The 12,466-nt window shown below is 33.7% G+C and overlaps 1 protein-coding gene across 1 annotated transcript in view; it reads right to left on the bottom strand.

The window, feature by feature from the left end:
* Nucleotides 1-12,466, bottom strand: part of TACR3 (tachykinin receptor 3) — a 49,549-nt gene that overhangs the window by 26,623 nt on the left and 10,460 nt on the right. The window contains exons 2-3 of the mRNA XM_036410117.2: nucleotides 7,285-7,473; nucleotides 5,251-5,401 (exon numbers count right to left, since the gene is read on the bottom strand). Of these exons, the coding sequence (XP_036266010.1) occupies nucleotides 5,251-5,401; nucleotides 7,285-7,473 (340 nt within the window). The remainder of the gene's footprint in view (nucleotides 1-5,250; nucleotides 5,402-7,284; nucleotides 7,474-12,466) is intronic.

Below are 12,466 nucleotides of genomic sequence, written 5' to 3'. Positions count from 1 at the left end.
GAAATGTAGCTAGCTAGAGATGAACATTAATTTGAATAAAGCACTTTTGATGTTTCTCTTGAAATTATAGTGTTTTCTTTGATTACAAAATCCCCTTTATAAATGAGTACATGTAGAGAGTGCCTGGGAAGGCACATGGGCATTCTTTAACTATTTTCAGCTAAACCCAAGGCGGCAGGCAAAGCTGCGTCTTGGTTACACATTTTACCAAAAAGGCAGATGTGTGCTCAGCACTGATTCTTATCTTTGCCCAGGTGTCAGGTAGTGAGTTTGGCATGTAAATCCAGTCTAGCACCAGAAATGCACAGGCCTACTCAAGAATGCAAATAAGCTCCTTTGTCTTGACTTTTGGCAAAACTCCTGGTATGTGGGAGTATAAATAAACATGCTGTATTGGCTATGGGTCACTGTCTGTCCCTCAAAAGAAGACAGCTGTCCACTCGGTTCCCAGCTTTTTTCTTCCATTTGTGTCTTCTCTCTTTCTTTATTTTATTTCTCAATCCCCAGCTCCTCTACTCAGGAACTGGACCCGCTCTCTAGCCTCGCTGGACACGGAAAAGAGAAATATTTTTACACTAGGTACAACTGGAAAATATTTCCTCACTTTGGAAATTGCATGCAGTCCCAGTTTCCTGATATGAGAAAAATTTTGTCTGTGGTACTTTCACAATAGAAACATTTAATAAATAACCTTTGATGAATGAATTGAAATTGATATAACCATTTTCATTCCTTATGTAGCCCCAATTTGTTTTTCATATAGATAAATTTAATAATTTAATCATTTATATTTAGGTATGCTTTATGTCCAACTTATATCTACTAATTAGTACAATTTATTTTCTTCCTATCTTGCTAATCACTGGACTTCTAGCATTTATGTTCTAAATAGTTATTCTAAGATGCTGGCAGACTCAGATATATTTTGTGATAAGTTTTGTCATTGTCAATAATTTTAATGTCACTACTTGTTTTTTTGCCACTCAAATTGCCAAGAATGTAGTCTTAGTTTGGGATAATACTAGGAGAGCCAGATGGCAAGTCTTTTGTTTACAAAGTGAATGAGTTCAAATTCCAGTCATATGGATATACTAATTATACATACGATTCTAACTCAAATAAACATTCAATGGTTTATTAGCCAACATCTAGATATTTAGGAAACAGATGCTATTTGCCAAAATTGAAAAAAAAAATTAAAGAGCATATTTGATTTATTTTATCAAAAACATTCTAAATATGAGGTTAGCCCCCTTTATTTATTTTCCCTTACAGTGCATTTGATTTTAATCCAAAATAGCAGTAAGGCAAGGGATTAATGAAATTTTAGGTTCTGGTAAGATCTATCATTCTAGAACAGATTTTTTGAACTGCAAAATCATTTTAAATCAGTCCTACAGTAGTCTGTACACATTTCCTGAATGAAGATGTTGGCAAAAATATTAAATAATTACCACAAAAAAAGCACTAACTTAGACAAGACCTTGAGTATTGTGTGATATTGACATTTTATATTTTGCTACTGTCTGAACATATTTCTATTTCAAGTGCAGACCCTCTTAAGTTAACCACTTTGTTACATTAAAGAGACTATTAATTCAATACATATATTTATTTATTATTTATTATTTTTATTTTTTTAACATTATTTTCATAGTAAGTTTTATTTATTTATTTATTTATTTATTTATTTATTTATTTATTTATTATGATCTCACATAATTGTCCTTATTCCCCCATTTCCATCCCAATCCCCTCCCTAGATATGCTCCCCCCACCCCCCACCCCCTGTTGTCCATGGCCACTGGCTAGGCCCATATGTATGCACACAAGTCCTTTGGTTGATCTCTTCCCCTTACCCCCATCCCCCCTTACTTTCCCTCTGAGGTTTGAGAGTCTGATCGCTGGTTCTCTTTCTCTTTCTCTGGGTCTGTTTGTGTTGTTCATTATTTCCTCTAGATGTGTGAGATCATGTGATCCAAGAAATACCCTTGTAAGAACCTAAACTGCAACAAGCCATAATGGTTATGCTGAGAGGCAAATGAATCAGTCTGTAGTGAGTTCCTTTCTGGGCCAACAGTTCTTTTGCATCAATACATATATTTAAAGCCAATGTGTACATAACATGCAGAATTTTAAAACCTAGCATATTTGCTATAAATTAAAAATATTTTGGCTGTGTTATGAGGTATTCAAATTAAATTATAAAATACATAATATAAGAAAATTTATTAATTTATCAATGTGCTTGCTAATTTTTGAAAGTCTATTATACATGTGACTCAAATGTTAGTCAATCCTACAGATTACCCTCCAGATCTTAGTAAGTTGTTTGGAGTCATAGAATTTTAATACTGATTTTTTTTTCAAGAGACTAATTTTTATGATAAGAAAATATTTCTAGAGGTATTAACTTATTTTTCAAGACTAATATTTCATCTTTTTAATATTTAGTGCTAGCTAGATCTATTAGTATTATCTTCAAAGTGAATACATATTTCAGCAGAACATATGCAAAGATCGAGTGGGGATTGTTAATCTGAAAGTTTTTAGACATGCGAGGTTCTGTATAACAGATATGTAATTTATTTCTACTGGCTGTTCTTTAAAGAATTTAATCTATAAGGTTTGAAATTAAGCACAATTCCTAAAGATTGTAGGATAAAGAATAATGAAAGCAATGCTTCTCAATAGTTGCAAAGATTTTCTCAGTGATTTGACAAATTTTTTAAATTTATTTTTATTTATTCTAGTTCATATGTATTTGGGAACTCAATCAACATTCACTATTTTTTATTGCTAGGAGGTTGGCTCAGCGTTGTTCATGGAGTTATTGTTTTTACTAAGTCATAATGAATTTGCACTATTTTAATCAATAACTTTCTTATTTTATCTCTGAAGTCAAATCTATAATTTCAAAGAAGTATTTTCTAGGAGACAGTATATAATTACCTGCCCATTCAGAGAAAGACTTATATTTTAGACCTTAGTAGACATATTAAAGTATAAATATAACACAGTTACTAGAAATAACTCTTCCAAACATACCAGGTAATATTTTAATTTCGGGTTTTAAAAAAGCAATTTAGAGGAGAGCTAGCTATATTCTGAAATTTTAAATTTTTGGAAAAAAGTATTACTTTTTAATATACTCACAGTAATACCAATAAGTGACTATAAAAGAACTCTAAGAATAAGATATTTATTATAGGAAATCCATAACATAAATGTCATTTAGTATTATGTCAATCTAGAACCCAATCTGAGAGAAGGACATATGGATTGAAAAATTTAAATGTGTTACTTTTTTGAAACATTCCAGAAGGATTATACTTTCCATTTAAATTGATATTTATATTTTAAAACTACAGAATGAAATTATAAGGAAATATTTTGCTTTACTTTTATAAGTTATACAGAGGCAAAGGCAGAGTATTCCCTCTTGTTTTTGTTCCTTGTGGGACTCAGTGCAAAAATAAAAAGTAACATTCATTAAATTTTAATTTCTTGCTAGAAAAATATTACATGTATATGAAGAAAAAGGAGCTATAATATACAATTATTGGACTTATTTAAATTTTCCTAGGAGTGAACAGGGGAAAAAAAAAGATGCCTAAACCAATAAGAAACAAAAGACAGGAAACTCAGTGAGTAATAGAAAGGCAGAAATTATTCTGAAATATGTAGAACATCACATCAGTTATTTTATGTAATGTTGCCTAAAACATAGCTATAAGAAAATATTCCCCCAAAGATCACCTTTCAATATGAGGAGGATGTTATGAAATAAAGGTTGAAATTGCAAAAGAGAAACTGTTCACTTCAGACGACCAAGTTATTGAAATTCTCCTACTTTTAGGATTCTTTCTAAATGCTAAGAGAATAAGGTGGTTGTTTGTGCACTTCATTTTTAAGATTTAAAAAAATAAAAAAATAAAAAATATGTATTATAGGCTGAAATTAGTAAGTGATATAGAAACGATTATGTATACTTTCTGTTTTCAAATACTAGAGATCATAATAAAGTATTAACTGAATGTAAGTCTTATCTACCATTATTGTCAATAAAAGAAGAAAGACATATTAGTATTAAAATAGGATCCATTTTCAACATTAAATTTTTAAATCCTAATTTTATTGTTGTTAAATGAGTGTTTGTAAGTAAGGGATTTTTAAGATGTTAAGTGTTTGTTTGTTTTTAATATATTTTATTGGTTTTTTACAGAGAAGAAGGGAGAGGGATAAAGAGTTAGATACATCAATGAGAGAGAAACACTGATTAGCTGCCTCTTCCACATGCCCTTGACCAGAATCACTGAGCCAAACTGGTTTGGGCTGTTGAGTGTTTTTTAAGGAAAGTATCCACGAAGTTGATAGTTCTACATAAATAACTTAATCATAAATTGAATAAATAATAAGTGGCATAGTTAGCATGACTCTTAACCTTGGCAAAACCTCTCAGACTTCAATTGGAGAGAGGAAGATGGGGTAGGTGACTGTGATTCTTTTTAACTCTACAAACTTATCAAAAATCTCACTCACTGAATCACATAATAGTAGTCTGAGTAAAATCTTAATTAAAAATCCTGGTAAATGTCAATATTATAATTTTAGAGCATTTCCTGTTTAATGTGAATATTCAGAAATTGGCTTTATAATGTCACCCAATAAGTTGTAGAGAGTATTAATGCAACTTTCATCTTTTAATCAGATATGCATGATGGCTGTGTAGAAGTATAATGTGGGGAGGGTGAGGAGAGGTGTCAGGAAGGTAGGGAGGGAGAGATAGGTAAATGGATATTAGGAAATTATAGCACCTATTAAAATAGATGCCATTGTTGGGATCAAAGAAGCTTATGGAAGATTATAGAGTGCATCAGAGGATTCTATTAAATAAAGGAGAAACATAGCTAGAACTTCAGAAATATAGTAAATGGGACTCCATATAAAGTAAAATTCCAGAAGTTTCTTGTGGAGTAATTGAGGATACTCTGTACAAGGTAATAAAAAGTCTTTCTGTAGGGAAGAGACTATTCTATCACAAACTGAAATTGCACATGATCACTGGCTTATAGAAGATAAAAATAAGAAGCAAAAGAAAAAATGGATTAAAAGAAAGCATAAGACAAATAAAAGTAGAAGCAAAGCATCCAATGATATTATACAGCATTAAAATGCCATCGGTGGGCATTCTCCATCTCTGATGTGCCATAACTTGCACAGATGCTGGTAAGTGATATGTAACAATACCTTTCTTTTAGCCTTTAGCTGCTCATGATACTTGTCACAGGTGTCTCCTGGGATCTCTCCTCCCCAGAGAGTGACTCCAACAATGGTATATGTGATGCCCATGACGAGCAATGGGAAACAGTACACCAGTATAATGACAGTAATATGATACCTGAAATTTAAAAACAACAACATCAAAATTCACATGCTGAAGAGCATATCGGGATGAAACAGTGGGACTATGAATTCATTCCATTTTAAATCATAATTTAAAATGCTAAAGAATATTTCCACATTTTCTCTAAGTCTTCATTTCACACTCATTAACATACCATGAAATTGTCACCTACAGTTGTCCAAATGCTACCAATTGATTTTTATCCATCCATCTTTACTTTATACATGAAAAACATAGTGTTAATTTAAACCACGCCTCCTCCCCACCACCACCCCCTTGCCTAGAGGTTTGGGATAAATGCCGTTCCTCTGCTTGGTAATTATTGGGCTGACCTAATTAAATGTATCATCAGAAGAAAAGAGATGGGGCAGAATGAAGTAGTCAACTGATGATATTTTCTCCTATGTAAAACTATTCTCTATATCCCGTGACATCATTAATATTTGAAATAAATTATTTTTCATCCAAATGAAAAAAAAATGTTACAAAATACTGTAAGCCATACTGAATTCACGAGCTATTTGACAGTGATTTTAAAAATCAGATAAAGATATTTACATGTATTTTTCCAAAGTCATGGAACATTTGATTGCATTGTTAATTTGGTAAGTAATATATAGACATGTTCAGTTGCAACAAAGTCGTGATGCTATACATTATCAAACAAAATTCTAGGATTTCATAGCTTTCAATCAAAATCATTAGGAGCCAATTAGGGAGGAATAGTCAATAATATATATCAGCCCGTTTAGAGTTTGTATAAACTTTGTTTGGCTTCCTCTTTCTTAAGAGGTTTTAAAGTAATTATGGAGTTTGGTATGTTAATATTCTCAATGCTTGTGGGTTTGTATTTTTTTAAATTTTATTCCATTCACCCTTTACTGCTTCCCCCACCCTCCCTTCCTTCTGATCACCACCATTCTATTATCGATGTCTATGAGGTTTTGTTTATTTCTTTGTCTTGTTTGTTCATTTGTTGCTTTCAGTTTTATATCCCACATATGGGTTAAATCATATTGTTTTTGACTTTTTCCCTTATGACTTATTTCACTTAGCATGATATTCTCAAGACCCATCCATGTTGTCACAAATAGCAGTATTACATCTTTTTTAAGATGGTTCCAAAATATGAAATGTCAACTTCCTATTGTATAATATTTCTATTTTCTTTCCAAGCTATTATAGTATATAAATTTCTTTAATGTTAAAACAAAGAAACACAACCAAGAGCCTACCAGGACTCCGCTTCCCTTCAGCCATGTTACTTAAAAGAGCAATCAACACATTTGGCCTCTAGTTTCTCACTTCTCTCTCATTTCTCTGTCAATAACAACCCTGCCCTCTTTTGGTATTGCTTTCATCTCCAATGAGCTTATCATCTGCTCTAAGAAATTCTCCAGAGCTGTCCCATACAGAGTCATTACATTTAAAAAAATATATATTTTATTGATTTTTTTTTTTTTAACAGAGAGGAAGGGAGAGGGACAGAAAGCTAGAAACACTGATGAGAGAAAACATCGATCAGCTGCCTCCTGCACCCCCCCCCCCCCCCACTGGGGATGTGCCTGCAATCCAAGGTACATGCCCTTTACCAGAATCGAACCTGGGACCCTTCAGTCCGCAGGCCGATGCTCTATCCACTAAGCCAAACCAGTTTTGGCTCATTACATTTTTTCAATTATAAATATTTGTAATTTACACCAACTTAGTGACCATATCATAAGGTTTTATAATATTTGTATGTGTCTGTCTTCCCAAGTAATATGTGAGACATTGAGGGAAATGCCTATGTCTTATTTATTTAATTGTTGCTCCCAGCCTACAGTTCCTTCATTGTTCAATAAATTGAATTGAAAATTACAACAGAATTAACTTACGTGAAATGTTGTTTGGGACCTTCTGGCCATTGCACATAGCAAAGAGTACGGCCTGGCATGACTTTGGTTTTGGAGTAAAGACACTGAGGAAAGGCCAGTAGAAAAGCTAGAATCCAAATGCTGCCAATGACAATCTTTGTTGCTGTGGCAGACAGTCTGGGTTTCAAGGGATCAATAATGGCCATATACCTATAAGAAAAGAAAAAAAAAACATTTTGTCAGCCTCTTGTTAGTGAAGTTTAAAAAGTAGTTTCAAAGGAGTTTCAGTGGCCAGGGTTCTTTCTCTTCTATTGATAGAAAACAAGTTGATAAGGATTTTGCAAGGCAGCGTAAAGTAATATTTACAAAATAGTCTTTGGAATCAGACAAATGTAAGTTCAAATTTTCTTTTATAATTTTTAAACCTTTTTTTGAACCTCAACTTCATTATTCTAAAAATAGAAATAAGAACATCCACTTCTTAGGGCTGAAGAGAAGATCAATAAAAATAATGTAAGTTAAAGGCCTTGATTATTTGGTGCTGTGCCTCGCACATTATCAGAATTCATAAATGTCTGCTGAGTGGAATTAGAAATGTGAGTAACAAGTGTTTAAAAAATGAATTCAGTACCTCAAGACCTCCATTTTTTCTTTTGTATGTTTAAGTTTTTAAAAGATAAATCTAGAGACAATATGGTAATAGCTATATGATTGATGAAGATATAGAACCCCTATAAAGGATATTATCAACATTTCCATCTAAAGCAAGGAGAGACAAGCTCAGGATTCAGATAAAGATGAATAAATCAAGTGTGATTGAGGCTTGAATTCATATTGCATCATGAAAATTTTCATAGTACCTATCAACATAAATATATATAATTTTTATAAAAATACCTTTGAGGTTTTAAAAATCACACTTACATATTTTTTAGAGTATAGTTTTTTAGAAATTGTCAAATCTCTGAATATGGTAACCAGAGTCAAGTTTTATTCACCTAGTAAAATAGTGACAATATCCCTGGAAGGATCAAATTCTGGTTTTAAATTGAGTAATATGTCTAATTGCCAAATTTTGGCTAATAGAGAAGAAAATAATGTACAACAAATTAATTACATTTTTGCATTTCTAGTTATAAATCACATTATTTAAATGGTTTTATTTTTACTGTTGTCCATTTTGTGAGGCTCAAACATACACTGATTTATGCAAATTTTAAAGGGCAACACTTTTTGTCAAAGAGTTAGTATTACTTAAGCAAAAACACTTTAACTTTAAGAATAAATACCTCAAAATAAAGATAATTAATTTGTGGTTTGCTTATTAGGCTTTTGATTTGCAGTAGATATATTGGAAGTTATCTATTTACTATTCATATTAACTTTTGTTAAAATTTACTTAAAGGAAATATTCTTAATTTATTATATATGACAGTCAATAGGCAAAGTGAATGTTGAATATATAAACAATTATCAAAACAGTATCTTGGTTTAAGAAGATAAAGTGAATCATAAAAAGAATGTAAAATGAAAACTTTAAAATTTACTTCTCATGCTTATGTTGATGAAGATAATAGCAACATTTATTGATTGCCAATCATTACCAGGCTATTTATTACAATTACATATGTTATACATATTTAATATCTAGAATAATCCAATCAATAAAATAATATTATTGGATTGTTGTTTTTTTTTAGCAGAAAAGAAAACTGAGGCTTAAAGAAATTAAGAAAATTTCTCAAAATGACTCAGATCATAAGAGCTGGAATTCTAAACCAGTTCTGCTAATCTTCAAAGTCCATATAGATACAGATTATGGCTTTGAATATAGCCATTTATGTAAGAAATTGTGAAAGAAAATAATATATATAAGAAAGATACCTTCCAAAGAATCAGAAGTTGCATTTTGCCTTATGAATCCATAAGTATTCATGTGCAACATAAAAAAAATCAAACATATAAAGATAATAATTGTAGTTGGGCATTTCTGTTTCCACTGTTGCAACTCACCATAGTATGTCTCATTGTATTAAATTGTTGTTTTCTGGGTGTTTTCAGAATCAACCACAGCATTTATCAATAAATTTTGTTTTACTCAACTGAATGTTTCTCAAACTCTATTATAATCTGCTCTGAAATTTCTGAACACAATTTGGATGTTTAAACAGTTGATTTTTTGAGACTAAAAAGAGAAATCGAGTGACGTGAGTAGGATTAGAGTCCTGTATAGCTATTGTAGTATGGATAATTCAAAATAAACTGCAAGCTTCTTATAGATTTTTTAGGCAATTAGTCTAATGATAGAGAAAATTTTCCCTGGCAGGTAGAATATTATATGGAAACAATTTATGTCCTCACTAACACCTTAATAAAAGTAGAAAATTTGAAGCTTCAAGATGACAGTTTTGTCATTTCTGATCTGATCTATTGTTTATTCATTCAGCCAAACATTTATTGAATGCCTGCTGTGATATTTCAAACACTGCAGTGATTCAACCGTGAGAAAAGATGGCAGAGCTCACAGTCTACTGAAGTAGATAGATATTAATCCAACAATTTCACCAATAAGTGTAAAATTATAGATATGGTAAGTGTTACCAAGGCCAGGTATATATGATCACTTGAATTCATTTACTGAGAAAATACATTTCGATTGTGAACCCATCTCCCCTAGGAAAGGTCATTCTGGGTTGAAAGTTGGACAGGTGGCTATGCAGGGTGGCAGAAGGGTGAAAGTTGTAAAGAAGACTTCTTGGAGAACAAGCACCATGTGAAAAACTCCTGTGCTAATGGTTGGCTTTTAAGTTTTGAATGGTGTTCCCTAAAAAAAAGATACATTGAAATCCTGACTCCCAGTATCAGAGAATGCAACCTTATTGGGAAATACAATCTTTATGTAGGGAAAGAAGTTAAAAGCAGGTCATGAGGATGAGTCTTAAACCAGTGACTGGTACAAAGGAGAAATTTGGAAACAGAAATCCATGGAGAAGGCCCTGTGAAGATGGAAGACTGCATTTCAAACCAAGGAATTCCAAAGACTGCCAGCAAATTCCCAGAGGCTCAGAAGAGGACAGAAAGGATTTTCCTTAGACAACACCTTCATTTCAGTCCTCCACTTTCCAGACTGTGAGACAATAGATTCCTGTTGTCCTAAGTCACTCAGTTTATGGTATGTGGTTATAGCAGCCCTAGGAATCAGGGCTGAGAGAAGCATGAGTCAGGGTGAGAGAAGCATTATGCACTTGAGTAATTAAATGGTAATTGAAACACAGAAAGTGAAGGGGAAAAATGGTTTGAGAAAAACTCGTAATGCAAGTTACAGATATTTTTATTTTTATTTTCTTTGTCTCATGGAAAGTAATTGATGCAATTCAATTAGGGAAGGAGAATAATCAGGTTTTAGTCTGGGGAATGGACTGAAGGATGAGATGAGTTACCTGGCTGTTGTTTTGCTTTGGGTGAGAGATGATTGATGCTTGAAATAGAGTGTTGCTACATGGTAATAGTCTGAGGAAAGTAAAAAAAAAAATGTTGAAATATTACAGAAAGAGAGAGCCAGCTGGCCAAAGTGCCTGGTGGAATTGCCAGGCACTGCTGAAGACTAGTGATCTGAAATTGGTGATTTGGAATCCATTGTGGCATTATTTCCTATTCTGTGACTCTCTCCAGTAATAGCAGCACTCATAAAGAAGATGGTTGCTTACACTCATCCAGATAAACATTCCCTGGACCTTGAGAAGAAATGATCGAATCTCAGATGTAAACTCACTCAAATATCAGTACTTTTTTCTTCCTTTAAATAAATATATATCTTTGATGTAGTCACATTAGCTTTTCCTAGGCTTTTTTTCTGAGCTTCTCATACCGTTCTTCCCTCACCAAACAGTCCCAAATATGTTAGTCTCCTGAGTATGATTATTTCATGAATAATAACTAAGAAGGTTTTTACTGTACCAATCAGAACATCACTAAAAAGTTTTAAAGTCACTTTTTATAGAGACTGAAATTATCAGATGCACCCATTGGAAGCTTGTTTTTTTTGTTTTGTTTTGTTAATCCTCATTGTGGATATTTTTTTCATTGATTTTTAGAGACAGTAGGAAGGAGGGATGGGGGTAGGGGAGAAAAGCATTGATATGAGAGACACACATGGATTGGTTGGCTCCTGTATGTACCCTGACCAGGACTAGGGATTGAACTTGCAGCCAGATATGTGCCCTTGCCAGTAATAAAATCTGTGACCCTTTGGGGCAATCAGGCAGACAGGCAGAGGGGTTAGGGGTGATCAGGTAGGCAGGCAAGTAGTTAGGGAAGATCAAGTAGGCAGAAGGCCCCACACAGGGCTGGCCCCACCCCCAAGCAAGCAGTTAGGGGCAATCAGGCAGGCAGGCAGAAGGGTTAGGGGTGATCAGGTAGGTAGGCAAGAACTTAGGAGCAATCAAGTAGGCAGATGGCCCCTCACAGGGCTGGCTCTGCGTGCGCGCCCCCCCCCCCCCCCCCCCCCCCCCAGCAAAGAAAGAGGTAGACACAGGCTGTCATCTGCAGAGGGAGGCCACTGGTGACAGGGGAGGTGGGGCAGCACTGCAAAAACAGCAAGCAGTGGCAGCGGTGGGGGTGGGGCCAGCTGCTGGCAGCCTGGGAAAGGAAAGCTCCAATAGACCTTGATCTCAGGTCAGACCTAGAGTCCCTACCCGCGGAGTCCAGGATTTAAGAGGATGCAGGCCAGGCTGAGGGACCCCTCCACACACCAACCAATGCATGAATTTTCATGCACCAGACCTCTACATACAAAGCCCTTTTCATGCAATAGAAAATAAAGGTAAATCAATTTTACCTCATTTTATAAGGGGAACAGTTTTTAGATGAAGAAAGAACTCAAGATGTTGCCCAAAGTGGATTTAGAGAGAATAACAGCTAAAGAAAGACCCAGGTAAGATCAATGGACATGTTATATAATAATAAATGGGTAAAGGAAGTGAAAATTTTAAAGAGAAGAATCTCAGGACACTTGCTAGTTTTAGTCAAATATATGAAGTGCTATAATATAGAACAAATATTAGAGCAGTTTGATATCACTATAGAGGGTAGAGCTCAGTTTCTGGAGATGAGAGTCACATATACTTTCCAAGGCTCCAAGGATATATGGATTGTCTTCAGTGGTATTAAGATTGTTGTTGTCATTTATTTGTTTGTTTTTTTG

The sequence above is a fragment of the Pipistrellus kuhlii genome, unplaced genomic scaffold (genome assembly GCF_014108245.1).
Source record: "Pipistrellus kuhlii isolate mPipKuh1 unplaced genomic scaffold, mPipKuh1.p scaffold_m20_p_1, whole genome shotgun sequence".
In the NCBI taxonomy this organism is placed as follows: domain Eukaryota; kingdom Metazoa; phylum Chordata; class Mammalia; order Chiroptera; family Vespertilionidae; genus Pipistrellus; species Pipistrellus kuhlii.
The sequence above is the reverse complement of the archived record's forward strand: the minus strand, read 5'-3'. Positions and strand labels throughout refer to the sequence as shown.